The 18,257-nt window shown below is 40.0% G+C and overlaps 2 protein-coding genes across 4 annotated transcripts; one reads left to right on the plus strand and one right to left on the minus strand.

Moving 5' to 3' along the window:
- Positions 1–178: 178 nt before the first annotated feature.
- Positions 179–8,072, minus strand: prxl2b (peroxiredoxin like 2B). The gene is made up of 7 exons (XM_071493533.1): positions 7,868–8,072; positions 6,953–7,157; positions 6,327–6,378; positions 5,791–5,854; positions 5,595–5,670; positions 4,753–4,871; positions 179–522 (listed from the first exon to the last, which is right to left on the minus strand). Exons 1-7 carry the CDS (start codon positions 7,928–7,930, stop codon positions 496–498), a joined length of 606 nt encoding a protein of 201 aa, XP_071349634.1. The 5' UTR covers positions 7,931–8,072; the 3' UTR covers positions 179–495.
- Positions 8,073–11,185: 3,113 nt separating this feature from the next.
- Positions 11,186–18,041, plus strand: slc45a1 (solute carrier family 45 member 1). Of its 3 annotated transcripts, none has more exons than XM_071493531.1 (10): positions 11,186–11,395; positions 12,022–12,462; positions 12,577–12,669; positions 12,936–13,160; positions 13,381–14,264; positions 14,351–14,504; positions 14,628–14,804; positions 14,963–15,168; positions 15,814–16,039; positions 17,263–18,041. In XM_071493531.1, exons 2-10 carry the CDS (start codon positions 12,042–12,044, stop codon positions 17,289–17,291), a joined length of 2,415 nt encoding a protein of 804 aa, XP_071349632.1. In that variant the 5' UTR covers positions 11,186–11,395; positions 12,022–12,041; the 3' UTR covers positions 17,292–18,041. The 3 variants fall into 3 exon arrangements, with proteins under 3 accessions (XP_071349632.1, XP_071349631.1, XP_071349629.1); XM_071493528.1 differs by lacking the exon at positions 11,186–11,395 and adding an exon at positions 11,714–11,853 and having other exon boundaries at positions 15,814–16,074; positions 17,263–17,493; XM_071493530.1 differs by lacking the exon at positions 17,263–18,041 and having other exon boundaries at positions 11,255–11,395; positions 15,814–16,208.
- Positions 18,042–18,257: the final 216 nt, after the last annotated feature.

Genomic DNA, 18,257 nt, shown 5'->3' on the forward strand with positions numbered 1-18,257 from the left:
GTATGAGAAAAAAGGATGAAATAAACGCAACATGCAATGATAAACTAGTACAACTAAGCTTGCTTTATTTATTTTTTCTACCAAAAGATAATAATTTGAATTTACTGGAAACATCATTCACAAACTGGAAAAGAAAAATCATGCATTTATATGTATTGTAATTAAAAAACTGAACGTGTTGATTTTAAACTTTTATTACAATTACATAAAATTCATAAATTTCCAATTTTAAAAAAGAAAACAAAACACTGTGATCAACATGTAAGTGTGAGATAAGTTAGGTTTAAAATGAATGATATTAAAAGGTCATGAGTAAAAAGGAATATCACCATAGCTTTCACTGTAGAAAATATAATAATATAATATATAACTGTCACAAAGAAATTAGGAATATTGGCAACAGTTTTATGATCACTTCAAAAATTTAACAACATTGCACTCCTTAAATCTCCATTTCAGTTTCCCAAAGTGTTGTTCAGGTATGAGGTGCCATCTTCATCGTGTACAAACATCATCATTGCACTGCGGGAGAAAGTACAGAGGTTAAATAGCAAATAATGAGCTTGAGCGATGCACTTAAAGGGCGTTTGATGCATAAGAGGCACATGTTATTGAAACTTCACATGCAAGTCCAATTACTAACAGTGAAGTGGATCTAGTTTGCTGGATCAAATTGATAAAAAAAGTGATTCAACCTTGGTGCCAAAACCTTAATTATAGATTAGCTTCTATTGATGGCAAAATTACACACTTACTACTAACCCCAAGCACATAATGGCCACAATGTATTGCAGTGGGCTGATAAGGGCTGATATATTTCTTTTGACTGCTCAGTGATGGAGAACAACCCTACAAAAGAAGCACTGGACATTATTATTTTATTTTATAGGTTTATGATATTTTTCTTTCTTGGAAGACATTTCTGTTTCATATTTGCTCAAATAAACTGTTGGAAAAAACATTACTCTTACACATCAGTTGGGATGATTAACCCTAATGTTCTGTTTGGGGAGGGCAGCCCCGTAGTCAGAGAAAACTTCTTCTTCATCTGATTTTTTTGACTTTCTTTCATTAAAACTTTCGTAATGCCCTTGCAGCATGGTAAATCATGTTGACAGCATCGTGATGTTATATTAGCGAAACAATATGGCAGTAGAAAAACAGCAAGGTTTGGAAGAAATCTGTGCTGTGTTGTTGGATGAATGCTGTATTTGAAATTTATTTTGTCCATGCTTGAGAGGCTGTCTGGATCCAATCCAAACCCTCTGACACAACAAGTCAAAAGGCATACAAACAAAATACTACAGGGCGTGGCACAGATAGTAGGAAACCCCTTGGAAAACCTGCACTACTCACAATAATATAAAAAGGGATAGGCCTGTTGTGGGTGACAAGACCCAGGGGAGTGGGTTGCAAACAGTAAAATGATGAAATGTTTAGGTTCATACTTTTCTGCATGTTGGGTTTGGTTATGGTCAGAAGAAAAGAAAGAAAAAGAAAAAGAAAGAAAATGGTAGGTGGTTGGAAAATGGTTTGCAATTGTTATTATTTTAATGATTACTTTACACACAAACTGCAATCGGTGGGACCCAAACAATGAGGAAATAAGGCCAGTGTCAACAACATGTGAACATTAAAGCCACGTGAGCCTCTGAACAGCGTCTTTGATTTGAAGACAACATCTCCACTTCCCAGGCCACTTCTTGCCTTTGTATACTAATTCAGCCTCTGATAAAAAGGCCAAAGGTAAACCAGTCTCCAGCTTCTGTTGCCAAAATCCATTTTGGAAAACAGCCAGCGGTCTTTTAGTGACCATGAGTGATTTTTTTTTTTTTTGCTGGGACCTGCTGGAATGCAACCATGAAACTATTTAAAGCTGAGCAGAGCAGCTAAGCAGCGACTTACATGCTTCTATTGAAATTCAACAAATCCTGCAGCTACACAACTGGAGCTGAGCCCCAGCTTTCAAAAAGAGGTCAAATAGCTTTTAACAGAAATCACTGTTACATGTCAACACATTATTTCTTCAGGGCTTTCTTCATGCTGTCATTAAGTGATACAGGATGTGTCCAATTGGAGACCACAAAGCCCAAGCCCTGATTTTAATCACTTATCTGTAACTTACTTACAGATAAGGTGTTAGGTGAGCCATTCGATTTCTATAATAAAAAGTACATCTGTAGGAAGTTTTGTTTGTACAGACAGGACCTTAAAAAACATGACTTGTTAATGACTTTCAGATCAGAATCACTGTACTGAAATCGAGACCCATGTCATACCTCAGGGAAATAATATTAATTTGAAAGTTTTGACCTCCAAACACAGATGAGAGAGCTTTAAAAGAAGTAAATACTGTCTATGACATGTTTGAGCAGCAAAAGGTTAAACAAGAGGATACCATTGTTTCTGAATGCCAAACTGGTAAATCACTCAAAAACCCTGATTTTACCCGGATCAGTCAGTTACCTCGCTCTGTATAAATCTTTAACTTTTTCAGGGCCCCTTCCACACAATGATGTCAGCTAGCTTGTGACTCGCACTTTTCTGCCATGTTTTGATACTCAGGGAAAACAAGGTTGATTCTGTTCTGTCTTCAGACAGGTCATGGGGAAAATCTACTGTACATGTTACAAGAGCTCTGATACAGTGGGCGTTGTGGGAAGCGAGCAACAGAGCCAGGGGGCAAGGGTGTTGAAGACCATGTGCTGGATGTCATGGGCCTGCATCAAAGCCCTGATGATCACAGGACAAACCGCCCAGTTCTCTGGACTTCAGATATAAGGTTCATTACCTCTGAGCAATTTGGTTCTAAATGTGCTATTATGGTATGGATGAGGGGCTACATTTTAAATGGTAGTTTCTATTTTATAATCTGTTATATATTGACAAAACTGGAATCATTAATGTGGCTCTTTCTCTCTTCTTAAAGATTTGCTACAGTTTTTTTTTGTTTTTTTTTGCTGTAGTCATAAATTGTAGTAAACTAAAAAATATCTACAATGTCATGTAAATGTCTGCAACCCCCTGAATCTTAGCACTTACTTGTGCATTGGAGTTTTACATTATGTTCCAAAATTGTTGTAAAGTAAAATAACTAGGATTGCATCTTTTGGCTCAGTCTATACAATGTATCCCATTATACACCCAAGTAATGATAAAATGCAGTATTTCTTCTCTGTAATGATCCAGACTCAATACATGAACCTCGCATTCCATGGTATTCTCATATTTTCTGAGCTCTTTGTAAGTTTTGCTATTGCTACATAACCAACATTAGCCATAACATCTGTCTACTTACCAGTCTTGCCAAGAGCCTCAGCCATCGTTGTATTTGCTATGCAAGAGGTAATATTACACCCTCTCAGTAGTGCCACTTCTTCAACACAAAAAAAGTGATGGGATGGGAAAACCATACCAGAGCTAGCTGGTTAGCATAGTAACTTCAGTAGGAGAAGTGACAGAAATAGAAGAAAAATAAATGGTTGCTTTCTATACTGGATACAGCTCTTGGCAAGTAAAGGAATTAAGTTTGGTGCTGAACTCACAAGATTTCTTCTAGACTGGTAAGTAAACAGCTCCTAATGCTAACTTTAGCTATATCACAATAGCAAAACTTACAAAGGTTACAAGGTTCTTTAAAAATCAAATGAGACCAAGATCTGTTACCAAGTTCTTATAAAAAAAAAAGGCTCAGTATTCAAAACAGGTTGCTACAGTCTGAAAACGAGATTGGCGCTACATGTGCAGTTAGCTTTTAAACATGAGAAATAAAAACAGTTCTCCCTGATTAAACTAAGACTTAATGAGGCATTCTTCTTAGTTTTGTAAAAATCCTTTCTTAATCATTGAAGTTGTTGTTTTTGGCTCAAAAAATGAAACTGTGTGTTGTATGTGCTGCTTTACATGTACGACTTCTGTAAATGTCTGTGTCTTTCTTTCCTCTTTTTTCGTTGCATGATATATTTGACAGCGAGGTTATTAGAGGCTGTTTATTACTCCATCTCTGAGTGATAATCAAATTTGAACAAGGTAAACTCATCCTTCCTTTCTAGACTGTGCACATTAAGATGCAAAGTTCAGCATTAGCTTCTACCATAATGATAAAAACATAGTGAACGCACGAAGCTTGTGCTTATTATTTGAGGCAAGCATTTTCTATCTCAGAAAAGTTAGGTCACGATTTAAACATCTTGCTCTTCTGTGCTACGTGTTAAAACTTTCCATTGTTAAAATAATAACAGTAATCATTGGTATGTTAAACCTACATTTAATTCTGTAGAGCACTGCAGGAGCTTTGTGATGGTCTTTGTGAGAAGAATAAATACCTCATAAATCTTGGGTAAGGCTGCCAGTGCTGCTTTTCCATGTTATACCACTTATATGGAAGTTGGATAATAACTTCTCTTGTTTGTGCTTGAATAGCTTTTTAAGTACAATTAGGTATAGCCTGAGATCATCACTGACAGACCATGAAGATGGAGTAATAAGTGTGAAATTGTCTGTGAAGAGGCTCCTCTGAAGCATGTGTCCCTACTGACGTAAAACAGAGTCTCCTGAAAAAGCTGACCAGTGGCTCAGGCCAATGTGCTTCAGTAAACGCAATAAAACCATTTGCTCATATTATTTTTAACCCTTCACTAAACTGCTTAAGTTGAAGAGGGGAAATGGTGAAAATAGTGGGGGAGGGATAAGAAGTGGAACATGGGAATAATGTGCATCATCATAAGACACCATTATCATGGGATGTCTTACCACTGGCCTCTGTCCTGCTGTTACTTCGGCTGAGATACCCAAAGACTTGGAAATATCCTCCAGAGGTACGTGGTCTCCAGGTGAGTCCTGGATGAAGTGCAGTAGAACCTTTTCTCCACCTTTGCAGAGTAAAACATATTCAGAAAGTATCATCAAGAAAGCAGCTTGCTGACTTCAAACCATGTAATAAAAGACAGTTATGAATATGCTGTGGCAAACTCGTGACTCAGGCTGAAACATAACAACTTTAATAATATACAGCAAAAAGTTCAATACAATATATAGCACAGATTACATATCGAGGCGCTACTAGTTGTAAAAACATACTAATAAGAGAAAAATAACTAACTTTTTACCACCACACCAGGTTAGAAAATCCTCTCCAACAAGCAAATAAATTACCTGAACTCTGTAACGCCATCCAGTCGTGTCATTTGCAATTTTAATAGTTTAATTGGTTTAAATAACCTTAATTCTTCTAATGTAACAATGAAAGGCAGCAACCCTGCAGAGCATCAACATTAAGGGCAAGTGGTTTGGAGAGGTAACTATGAGCCTCTAACCAAACTACACTCATATGGTGCAGCATTGCCCTCTAGAGGAGAGAATGTAAAATAGCATTTTTTTAATTGCAGCTTAATTCTTTGCCCTCATTCAAATGACTGTGCAAACTTAACACTAAAAAATATTTGGCTTTTCTTTTTTTTTATTTTCTTTTCTTTTTTTTTTTTACTACAAAGTCATTTACATGTTGAAATCTCTTCCAAACCAGCATTGCTTTTATCTCTTTTAGCGCATCACAACACAGATTAATATCCCCCTCTGGTGTATTTTAAATATACCTTTTGCCACAATGAGCATGCCTCCACTCTGCAGCAAATCTCCTGAGAAGTTTCCCTGGATTCCTTCAGCACTGGCCTGAAAACAGTAGAGACAACATGCAGTAAAAGACGGCCAGTTCAGCTGTTAATCTGTGGATAAGCAACTCTACTGTTGCTTCTGTGACCACAGGACAGTAGGCAGTATGAGTATACCTACCTTTGCAGTTACATCTCGTACTTTCTTCCCCAAAGCTGCAGGAACCACACTTAAGGCTGTGTACCTGAGAGGGAGATTGGAGATCATCACAAAGCAGCTAATCAGTGGTCAAAGTTAGTCACTTCATTATGAACTGTAATATGATATTTTACTTTCATCAATGAATCTATTTTCTTGGTCTGTAAGATATAAAACTGTCCACATAGATATTCAGTTTCCCATCATATAAGAGAAAGAAAGAAAAGCATCTAAACTTCACATTGAAAAAGCTGAAACCAGAAAATATTTGGCTTTGCTACTTGAGAAGTTACTTGAAGAAATAATAAGTTATCACATTTTTTGCTGAATTATTTTCTGTGGATCGACTGATTGATTTATTGACTAACCGTTGCAGTTCTGAAGAATATAATCAAGGATAAAGCTAATCATCTTTGAAAAATGAAAGCAATTCACTTCGGTGTCCAAGCAACCTGTGATTCATATAGATCAAACAGCTTCTCCATTGCATGCAAGGAACATGGATTTACTGAACTCACCTTTTGAAGCCCAAATCCTTGTAGCTTTTCTTTTGTTCATCCACATAAATGGCTAAAAGAGAAGATGATTGATGATTATTTACATTTATCACAGCACAAGAGTGATGGGCTTACTAACCATGTCTGAATCCTGGTGGCATGCCCTATGTTACTGTTACCTAAGTTTGTCTGTGCAAGTGAGGGTTGTTACATCAGAGTGGAAGCTATGGAAAGATTTTTTTACCATTTTTGTTTTACCTCGAGTCTAACACAGATTTCCTGATTTCAGTGTTTCTAGAAACAGGAAAAAATAAAAACAAATGGATTTCTGAACAGAAACTGATTCATAAACAGTTCAAAATCTAATGCATATTTGACAGTGACAGCAAGCTTGAGAGATGCTTGCATTTGATACATTTCCCAATATAAAATTTTATTTGACTTTCAAAATCCTTTCTAACATGTATGAATAGTAAGAAACAAAATGGACTAACTGGGCCTGTTGTGTAAAAATAGGTTCAGTGGACCAAATTTCCCAATGAATACCTGTGTGTCAGGATGTGTTTGCCATGATTATAAAAGCTCCATATAGACTGGACCACAGGACAAAAACTATTATTTATATAAAATATGTAAGTACTGCTTACATCCTTTAAAAAACTGTCTTTCCTTGAACTCTTGAAGCCCGAGCTCCTCTGGTCCGATGCCCACTAGCGCTACACCGTTGGCTCTCAGGTCTGGCTCCAGTTTGCTGATCTCTGATGCCATCCACCGACACACTTGGCAGCCAAACCTGCGCAGGAAGAACAAGACTACAGGCTGGTCCTGCCACAGAGACCGGAGCTCCACACTCTGAAACACAAAGAAGAAAAAAAACCACAAGAAATTATCTTTTTTTTTTTTTTTTTTTTCTCGAATAACTGATTAGTCATTTGGTCACTAAAATGTGCAAAATAATCATTCCTATTTTCCAGAGCCCAAAGTGATGTCTTCAAACGCCTTGTTTTGTCTGATATACAGTTCAAAACCCAAAGATAATCTGTTTACTGTCATAGGAGAATGCGAAAACCAGAAAATATTCACATTTGAGAAGCTGAAACCAGAGAGTTTTGATAATTTCTACTATCTACGATCCAAATAACAGTCAATATTTTTTCTGTGAATTGCTTAATTGTTCACTCTAAAAAAAAACAACAACAAAAAAAACACACAAACCAGGTGACACAATACCACCATGAAGGGAAATGGCTGTAGACAGCTAGCACTAAGTGTATTTTTTATCTATGAAATCATACACCATAGTTTCAAACTGTGTTGATGATTCCCATCAGATCATTATAAGGTCACAGTGGAGGAGTCATTTCACAACAATTATGTCATTGCTGAGAGGTAATGGTAGGTTTAATGGAGTGGGTCTCGGCAGGGGAGCAAGTCAACCTGCCAGCTCGGCTTTAGGCTATACTAAAGCAGAGCAATCTTAAACACAGACCAACAGAATATGTGAAGATGAAAACTCACAGCTGTACATTTTAGCCTTCAAATTAAACAGCTTCATGGCTCACCTCTCCAGTTTCAGCGCTCTTCACCAAGTTCTTTCCAACCTGAGCAAGGTCGACGTTTGCCATTTTCTGTGACTTCTCTTACACCGACAGGACACCGACTGGATAAAGTAAAAAACGACGTAACAACAATATATAACCTGACAGTAAGTGTGTTTGAGTAACAACCGGACAGCAGTTGCAAAACAACTGCTTCCTCATTCACCCTGAACGCTGCCGTCCAATCAGATCCTGCCTGTGCTGGAGAATCAGCCAATTACAGTTCACGGTGGGTGGAGAGGGGGCGGGGCTTAGCCAAGGCAACTCAAAACACGTGGATCTCATCAAACCCATTTTTTAAATTTATTTATTTATTTTTTTCCAATTTGTTTTTTAACAGTAGCCATTTCTTCAAGTTTTCATTGGTGAGACAATTTTGCTCACTAGCAAGTCTATAACATTAACATTAACATTAACTCAAAGTGGTGACTGAGAAGCCAATGTTCTATATGATTCAGGTTTTCATAATGCAGGTTGCATAAGGTGAGGTACAGGTGAGCTCAAAGGTAAGGTAAGGTAAGGTAAGGTAAGGGGTTTTATGGCATGGACTTCGTTTTCTTCTGTCGCTGTTTATGATGTCCCAGCTGCCTGTCTTCTAGTAGCCTATTCCTTGAGGAGGTCGTGTGTCTGCTTTAAGGTCACACTGATGACAATGTCTTTTTAAATTTCTACTTGGATATTTTAATTTTCTGCCGCTTTACTGCTGCACTTCATTTTTTTTATCTGAGAGCTATAGATAGTTAATCTGAAGATCCATATTTTAGCATATTTTTTATGTTTCTATATGTGTATAATACCCCAAAAAGAAATCATTTCATGAAAAAAATAAAAATACCTCTCGGTTCAGTGACAGTCAGTTCATTACATTATGCTTCAGAGACCTCTCCTGTATCCACATGGACAACCTGCAGTCCAGATTATTTTACTACAATTCAATTAGATAAGATGAGCCTACAAAGGTGGCCCTAAAATCTCTTCAGTATTTCTACAGGGACTAGTCCATCCTAATATAGTTTATGAAATGAAATAAGGTATCTATAACTTTTGATGTAATAAGCCTACTGGAAAATTACTGTCAACTTTATGCCCACATGTTCTCATATCTCTATATGACATACCTGTATATAACAGAACTCCTCTGTTATATTATAATTATATATGTTTTTTTTCCCTTTTTTCATAAACTTATGATTTAAACATTTTATTATTTGAGCTGCAGTTCCCCACGGTGTTTTACAGCATTGTAAAATGAGTTCTATCTGTCTATCTATCTATGATGTTGGTTCACACTGGAGAACTGTAGAAGAATGCAGCACTGTAGGCATTAGTAAATGTAAAAATGGTGGCATGTATTTACAAAAAGAAACAATGGGAAACCACAGACCCAGAAAAACGTCAACAATAACAACTTAAAACTGAAGAAAAGAGAATACAAGCTCTGAGACCCACAGCCTCAAAGCAATCTGCAACCCACTCTTCTGACCATGTAACTTCTCAGCCCCACCTACTGAAAGGTTCAAATTAGAGTCATCAGGTGAGCCAAACCAATACTTTGTAAAGAATATAGAAAAACAAACAAAGCATTGTATGTTTGTTAACTGTTGCTGCTGACAATCACAGTCTCTCCATGAGTACAAGCACCAGCGAATTTACTGCAGAACAACAAACCTTTTTCACAGCAAACATCTCGGTTTGTCATAGAAGGAAAAGCACAGGTGTAATTGATAGCATTAAAAATGACTGCATTCCATTTACATAAGATAGTTTGATCATAACCTCGTGAAACACAAATAAACTGCACAAATTAAACAAGCTTGTATTCTGTTATTTGAATAACTCAGGCCAAAAAGACCTGTTGGCTCATTGTTGTAGTTTAGTAAAGGTACGTAACTGAACAAAGACAGTAAAAGATAATGTGACCAGTGACATGAACATAAGGGAAAACTGAATCCATAATCTACACATAAAACTGAAAAAAGATGCTGATTTATTTAATTCTGTCATGTGCAGTTTTCCCTTTTGTCCCCTTACATTAAGATTGTACAAATTATCTTATTGTACACTATTTGTGTACAATACTATATTCAAACCTCATATCAATCAAACAAATTGCAATAAAGTGCTTATAAAAGTAACAACTACAGTATATGTACCTTTACACAAACTTAATAGTCAGTCAACTGAAAATCTCTATTTAAGTCTCATCTAAATGTAATTCCAGTGGTTGAAGAATTACCCAGATCTTTTATGTAAGTGCAACGTACTAATATCACATTGTTGAAATATAATGTTACAGGTAAAAGTCATGCATTCAACACATTATTAGAATAGAATTACAGAAGTATTAGCAGCAAATGCACTTAAAGGACTAAATGCAAAAGTACTTATTATGAAAAATCACCCATAATACAAACATGTATGGTCTATTATTGGGTTACATGTGTAAGCATCACTTTAATGTTGCTGCTGGTAAAAGTGGTTTTATTTTGTATTAACAAGCTGAACTAGTAATCAAAACTTTAAAACAAATGTAATGGAGTACTACTCATTACTTTAAGATTATATACTGTACATATTGTGCATTGTCTATAACCTTGTGGTGCCGGTTTCCACTCTGTAAAGTAGTCATAGATAATGAAAACTGTCAACCTTGCTCAGAATGGAAAGCCTTTAGAGTGAAGGCTAAAATGTTCAGCTGTGAGATTTCCTCTCCTTTTTCAGATCTATTTGGCAGTGGTGGAAGTAGTAGCTTATAGCAAATGCTCAGATCCTTAAAATACAAAAATATAATACTCCTGGAAATTCAGCATTTGAAAAATATTACTTAAGTAAATGGAGAAAAGTTACATTAGCAAAATGTACTTTAAGTTTCAAAAGTGAAAGTTGTGGCTCTTTGACTTGCATATTGTTATAAATTGTTAATACAGAGTCCAGCAGCCTTTTACTGTTGTAGGTCGTCAGGACGGAGCTAATTTTAACAACTTTACATACAGTTTGGCAGTAAAAATCCAACACAGGGGCTCAAGTGGGTCAAAACATAAATTTGCAGGGTTATTTGATCAGTAATGGGAGAGAAAAGAGGGGTAAAAACAGATATCGGATACAAAACACTGTGAACCATCTCAGACGTTTAGAGGGGAAATGTCTTTGACATCTTAAATGTAAAATCCTCATCTGAAAAGTAGCTAGTAGCTAGATCTGTTAGATAAGTACAGCTGGGACTCTTCCGCCGGTGGCCGGTGCTGATGTTGCAGGGAGGGGCGTCACGTCACAGGAGAGACCAGAGGAAAAGGCGAAGGGGGAGAGGAGAAGAGGGGGGAAAGAGAAGGGACGGAGGAGAGAGCAGGGGATGACTGCATCAAAGGAAAAACAAAAAAGAAAAACAAAATAATCATGACTCCTGTAATTCAGCCTACGTTTTTTATAAATCATAATGGTTTCTCTGTTTACCAACACTGTTTGCCGCAATAAATGACGAGTCGCCCCGGTAAGGTAATTATGATCTTTCACGTTTCAGTTTGCACGCCTTCTTCATCTTCTAACACGGCTGGGTGGATTGTGTGGTCGTCACCTTTAGACACAGTCCAGGAAAATATCGAGGATCTTTAGAGGAATTGCTCGATCGGTTGCGTGGTTGCAAACAGATTGTATATTGGTCAAATATTTCATAAGCATTTGAGCCATAGTGACACGTTATCCTTGCGATTGCCTTTAAAGCCGTCATTATAACCCCCAGCGGCTCCATTGTGCCCGATCTGAGCTTCCTCCATGAAAAATTAAAATGGAAACAGGCTTCATGAGAGCGGTGCCGCATCCTACACTGCTGTAGTCAGCCACGCCGAGCACATGGACCCTGCGCACAACACTTACATGCGCATTGGTTGCAGTGCGTCGTGCCCATCATTGCTGTGCCATCGCTGCTGTCTGCTGATGACTGCAGTGTCCTCTTGGTATCACTACACAACCATCGGCAGCACTAAGTTACTCACATGCTCACCATGTCAAATTGCGGTGCTCTTGAATGACCTCTGATTTGAACAATTAAGCCAGAACAAGTTTTAATTATGTCTGAGTTTTAACTTGACAGTGTTTATCAACCTTTTTTTTTTACGCTGCAGTGTAAGCTGGCTTGAGAGAGATGTCATCTCCGGGCATGGGCACCCCCAGTGACCCCCTTTTGGCCAGTCCAGGAGGGAGGTTATCCACAGCTCAGGAAGGTATCTGGAGGGGTTCACTTCCCAAAACTGCCAGCTTCCCCATTTCCACCACTCGGCACCTCAGTCACCGAGCCAACAACTTCCAAAGACAGCCAAAGCGTCGGAAGCTGATAAGACCCTCTCCACCTCCTCCGCCCAACACACCTTGTCCCCTGGACCACCTTGACCTCAGTGAACTTCCCCCAAGACGTACCTTCCAAGAGCTACTCTTCAATGGCTGCATCTTGTTTGGTATTGAATTTAGCTATGCCATGGAAACAGCTTATGTGACTCCTGTGCTTCTCCAGATGGGCCTGCCTGATCAGTTCTACAGCTTGGTGTGGTTTATTAGCCCCATACTCGGTAAGCAAAGAACTGATGGAAGGTGATGTGTGAGACATTGTACTTGTGAAACGCAATAATCTTGTTGCACTTGCTCGGTGGCCTCTAACTCTCTCCTCTGTTTTTGGCTGGAAGGATTCCTCGTTCAGCCTCTCATAGGAGCATGGAGTGATCGATGTACATCCCGGTTTGGGCGAAGGAGACCTTTCATTTTTGCCTTGGCTATAGGTAAGCAATGTTAAAATGGGACTCCAGTGATTTTGTAGCCCGTATCCAAAAATGTAGATACCTTCAAGAGACAGATTGCTGATTAAAATCGTAGCCGCAAAGCCCAGGATATTGTGATATTTCAGTCTCCATCGCCCCATTGTTTAACCCTGTTTTGTAGCATCCAAGCCCAAGACAAAAGCTTTTTTTATTCCACTTAGCAAGTTGTCTGTTGAACTGTTGTTCAGACATTAAAAAAAACTTTCCTCTTCTTTGCTCGTTCATAGGGGCTTTGGTTGGTCTAACGCTGGTGCTGAACGGGCGGGACATTGGAGGTGCTCTGGCTGACACAGCTTCAAATCACAAGTGGGGAATTGTCCTGACAGTGTGTGGTGTGGTTCTGATGGACTTCAGTGCTGATTCAGCCGACAACCCGAGCCATGCCTACATGATGGATGTGTGCAGCCCGGAAGACCAGGATCGGGGGTTGAACATCCATGCACTGCTGGCAGGTAACTGGCAGGAACACTTTACATGGTTACAAAGCAGATTATACTGTATAATTTATACAGTAGTAGGATAGAAGATGGTAATTATAACTGATATTCTGTTAAGATTTTGTGGTGAAAAGAGCAGAAGTTAAGCTCTAAGAAATCAGCAGCTATTGGAAAAAGTGAAATAAAAGGTTGTCTTTTCAGCACCCTGTTATTTTTATTCTTATTTTTTATACAGGACTAGGAGGTGGATTTGGCTACATTGTGGGTGGTATCAACTGGGACCAGACACAATTTGGAAGATCAATGGGAGGGCAGCTGCGGGTCATATACCTGTTTACGAGTGTCACTTTGGTGATCGCCACAGCCATGACTCTGATGAGTATCCCTGAACGGCCCTTACCAAAGAGCCAGCCAAACAAAAACTCCAGCAAAAACCATCTGAAGAGCCCCAGCCTTCCTCTTCCTCCCTCTCCCCCTGTTCCCCCAGGGTCAGCTTTGGGACGGGATGAGGAAGACGAGGACGGTCTTTACAGCTACAATTTCACAAAATCTCACCCTCCTGGCACTCTGACCCATTCTTGCAGTGGCCTCAGCCTCGCTAGCCCCATATCGCCCCTGAGTCCCCTCACTCCAAAATATGGCAGCTTTATAAGTAGGGACAGCTCGCTCACGGGCATCAATGAGTTTGCCTCCTCATTAGGAACCTCCTATATAGACAGTGTGCTCATAGACTGCTACACAGGTCCGCAGATGCCACAGGCCCTGCCCCCCAACTCCACCACCGCACCCCTGCCTCCAGGGGACTCCCTTCCTCCTGAGGAGTCCACACAGGGGGCAGAGAGCCATCCTGCAGGACAGACCCAGGCTGATGTGGTGTCTTGCCCAGCTGGAGAAGCTCAGGATGCTGAAGCATCCCAGCCTGATGGAGATGCACAGTCTCATGGAGCACCTCAGGTCACAGCTGGAGCTGGAGCTCAACCTGCTGCAGGGTCACATCGGGGCTCCACTGCTGGTATCCTCAAGCGACCCCAGAGTCTTGCGCTGATTGAGGAGCCCATGGCAACACAGATTGTGGGGCTGGAGAATGGACGCAGGAGAACAGTGACCTTCAGCCAGCAGGTCAGACACACATTTTGAAAATGGCAACAGCTGTTTAGTCAGTACCCACCACAGCATTTTTTAACACAGTGCCTGTCTGTTTGAAGGTTGCAAACATTTTGCTGAATGGGGTGCGATATGAGAGTGATCTGAGTGAGAACGTGGAGACAGGAGAATCCCAAATGTCAATGAAGCTGCTGTGTATAGCCATCTACAGGATGCCTCCCTCTCTGCGGAGTTTATGCACTAATCATTTTTTGGGTGAGAAAAATTATTTCCATTTAAATTCAGTTTAGTAAAAAACCCTGCAACAACTTTCCAGCTGCCTGTTTTGTATTTATTTAGAGTTGTGAGGGAACTGAGTTGTTTCTCTCCATGCCGTAGGCTGGCTGTCCTTTGAAGGCATGCTGCTCTTCTACACTGACTTCATGGGAGAGGTTGTGTTCGAAGGAGACCCCAAGGCACCACATGACTCTGAGGCTTACCAACGCTACAATGCTGGCGTTAGCATGGGCTGCTGGGGCATGTGCATCTATGCATTCAGTGCCGCTTTCTACTCAGGTTAGCTACACTTGTAATCACATCATGGCTCGGGTGTCAGTATAGTGCTGCTCTAGAGTCATTTCTCACCCTGGTTGAATTTGTGCAGTAATTTATCTTCCTTACAGCTTTACATTTGCTCTGTCTGTTTCTCTCTCTGTTTCTTCTTCAACTTCCAGCCATATTGGAGAAACTGGAGGAGCGTTTCTCTCTTCGCACTCTATATTTTTTTGCCTACCTGGCATTTGGTTTGGGCACAGGCCTTGCCACACTGTCCACCAACCTCTATGTGGTACTCTCTCTCTGTGTCACCTATGGGGTGCTCTTCTCCTCTCTATGCACGCTGCCTTACTCTCTGCTGTGTGAATACTACCAGAGCCCTCAGGTCAGTCTCCAGATATGTTCAGGTCTAGCATTAACTAGTTTGTAGAGTAATTGTACTGTATGTAAATGTCATTACCCTGATGGTATTTTTAGAACTTAAAGGAATATTTTAACAGCTTGGGATTTACTTATTCACTATCTTCCCATGAGTTAGATGAGAAGATTGATAACACTGTCATATCTGTCTGCTAAATACAACGCTACAGTCCGAAGCTAGGCTAGTCCACCTTAGCATAAAGAGTGGAAACAGCTAGCTGGCCTTTCCAAAGGTAAAAAACATCCACCTACCCCCTCTAAGGGTGACTAATTAACATCGTAAATCTCACTTGTTTAATCTGTACAAAAAAGCACATTGTGGTTTTACGGGGCTTGTGTGCTGAACTATTTCTTTAGCTTTAGAGATTCTGACAGGTTTTGTTACCTTAACCTTACAGACCCAGGTTAACTGTTTCTCCATCTCCAGTCTTTGTGAACTAATCGACTGCTGACGGTCGTGGTATCAGTCCTTTCATCTAACTCTCAGCAAAAAAGGAAATAAGCCTATATCCCAAAATAATCAAGTAATGCTTCAACACAGTTGTGATTTGGGATGCATCGTTGAGATTTAGCATAGACTATAACTAAACTTTCCCTGTATGTCCCTCAGTTTTGTGGCTCATCAGAGGAAGGGACCAAACGAGGGATGGGGGTGGACATCTCTCTGCTCAGTTGCCAGTACTTCCTGGCTCAGATCCTGGTCTCAGTGGCGATGGGACCTTTAACCTCACTGGTGGGTGGGGCCCAGGGAGTGATGTACTTTGCAAGCCTGATGTCATTCGTGGGCTGCCTGTACTCTTCTCTCTGCGTGGTGTACCAGCTGCCCCCCCCTGAGGGTGAGCCCCCCGAAAGCGAGACTCAGCCGCTATTGGTGCACATTTAGAAAAGTCTCTTCATTTACTTTACCTCACATGCAAACACACACACACACACACACACACTCAACAGCATAAGCTCCCATGCTGTCATTTAGTGTCTGAGTGTGTTGACCTTCACATCACTGATAGGACAAATGCACTGTACATCCTGCCGCACACTGTACAGCACAACTCCATATATTGTTTCACGCTAATCAGCACTTCTCTTCTCAGAGCTAGACAGACAGACAGACATACATTGGCCACTGCTCTAATATGTGTATAGATGACCAGTGTGTTCATACAGTGTGTGTGCCCATGCATTTTTTTTCCTAACCTTTGCAAATGAATGTGTGGCCTTTTTGAATGCAGTGTGGGACAAATGGATGTGTGTATGTGTGTGAGAGAGAGAGACCGTGAGTGACCTCTTATAGTATAGATAAGCTGTTCTTGTGTCTGATTCTTTGCTGTAAAAAACTTGCATCATCTTTTCTTGCTTGTTGGTGTTTAGTATAGAAATGTCAATCACCACATACAGGCTAACCACAGCTTTCCCCTCTTTTTCTTCCTTTAATCAGTTGCCTAATGTCTGCATGAGCTGCAATGTAATCCCTCAAAGCCTTGTGTTAATGTTTTTGATGTGGTCATATGGCCAAGGGAATGTCTACCTGCCTGTTTCTCTGAGTTAGCATATTAGCATCACACATTAAGCAGGATTTTCTGACTAAATGAATGTGCTGCCAGTGACCACTCACACTCACTGTTAATGCCTCTTCAGAGCTCTTTTAACATTATTATGGCAAACATACTTAATATTTACGTGATGCTAAACAGTGCTTAATCACAGCTACAGTCTCAAAGGGCTCCACATCTTAACAGCAAGTAAAAACAACAATTTCCATACAGTCCAGTCATAATGTGACTTAACCAGTGTGCTATTCCGAAATTTCACAGTGACATACTCTTGGTCAAGCCCCAAGTATGAGAACAATACCAATTAATTACTTAATCAGCACAGAGCTATGACGAATAGGATGACATACATAAACACGCTCATACACAAACTTTCAAAAACACAGAGAAATGTGCACTGGTGGCAAATTCTGTCTGGGCCCTCACTAAGCCATGGACAGCCCTGTGAGCTGTCACCCTACTCCTGGCCATACCATTGTAATAATGACAGTGATTCTTGTCATTATCAGGAAGAGGAGAAGTTGAAACTGGGGTGTGAATCAGCATTCAGTCGGAAACCGAACAAAACAGAAGAACAGCAAACAGAGAGAAGACTCATGTGAACTATGGGTAACCCTGAAGGTGGACAACAGTGAAAGAAAAGACTGTGGGGGTTCATAGAGCCAGCACCAAGTTCTAATTGGCATCATAAGGGTGCATGCTTAAGGTAGTAGGCTTATGCTCAACCACGCTCAGTATCATCATCAACTCAGTATAGTGATGATTTTACATTTGTTGGCCAAATTCCTCATGGGAATCATCAGACTTTTCCGTCCTAAAGAAGCCATCTTCATCAGTAAAATGGTACATATACATGTATTTCATTTTTTACGTCTGTTGTGCCATGGCAAACAGTATGCTTTGTCTTTTCAGCCTCAACACAGGCACAAAGTCTGATTTCAGGGCTTTAACAAAAGGTAAACTTTGGTATACAACCTATTTTAAGCTTTTCATTGTGATGGTTTCATTGACTGGCTCACACATTGAGGACCCCAACATTATTGCTGCCTCAGCGGTGTCAATAATTGCCTACTATTAAAGCCTCCTGGACTGACTGGATGCACGCCATGCTAATGTTTCTGAGGAAACTAACTGTATGGATCATGCTGTTGCAGCTTGCCTGAGAAAAAAAAACACACATTTGAGCTTTTGTGTTATATGGTACCACCTATTGCTCAATATTAGCAGTGTTACTGTAAAAGCTACTTTTTTTCAGGGTTCAGTTAAAACTAAAATGATGATTTTGTCATTTTTGACTCCTGTGTCAATCATTATTGTGATATTATCATTGTAGCCTATAGCAGTTGTCTCCCCAGTTAACTTGAGGGATAATGTTCTGCAATCCTTACCTACACCACATGGGGGAGCCAAGAGACACAGAACCACAATCCATTGATTCTGTGCACCCTTCTCCATTACCAAGTGAGTGAGCTTATTCCTGCTCCTTCCTGCAACTAAGCCAGCC

Source organism: Trachinotus anak, unplaced genomic scaffold (assembly GCF_046630095.1).
Source record: "Trachinotus anak isolate AG129_WGS33_773 ecotype Australia unplaced genomic scaffold, CSIRO_AGI_Tana_v1 ptg000013l, whole genome shotgun sequence".
Classification (NCBI taxonomy): domain Eukaryota; kingdom Metazoa; phylum Chordata; class Actinopteri; order Carangiformes; family Carangidae; genus Trachinotus; species Trachinotus anak.

Bases quoted from the DNA above. Each gene is read 5' to 3' on its own strand.
- slc45a1 (XM_071493528.1), top strand. From the start codon at position 12,042: ATGTCATCTCCGGGCATGGGCACCCCCAGTGACCCCCTTTTGGCCAGT. The intron at 14,265-14,350 runs GTCAGACACACA...GTCTGTTTGAAG, and splicing joins CAGTGACCTTCAGCCAGCAG to GTTGCAAACATTTTGCTGAA. The intron at 14,505-14,627 runs GTGAGAAAAATT...TCCATGCCGTAG, and splicing joins ATGCACTAATCATTTTTTGG to GCTGGCTGTCCTTTGAAGGC.
- prxl2b (XM_071493533.1), bottom strand. From the start codon at position 7,930: ATGGCAAACGTCGACCTTGCTCAGGTTGGAAAGAACTTGGTGAAGAGC. The intron at 6,379-6,952 runs GTAAGCAGTACT...CTTCTCTTTTAG, and splicing joins AAGACAGTTTTTTAAAGGAT to CCATTTATGTGGATGAACAA. The intron at 5,671-5,790 runs GTAGGTATACTC...TACTGTTTTCAG, and splicing joins TACGAGATGTAACTGCAAAG to GCCAGTGCTGAAGGAATCCA.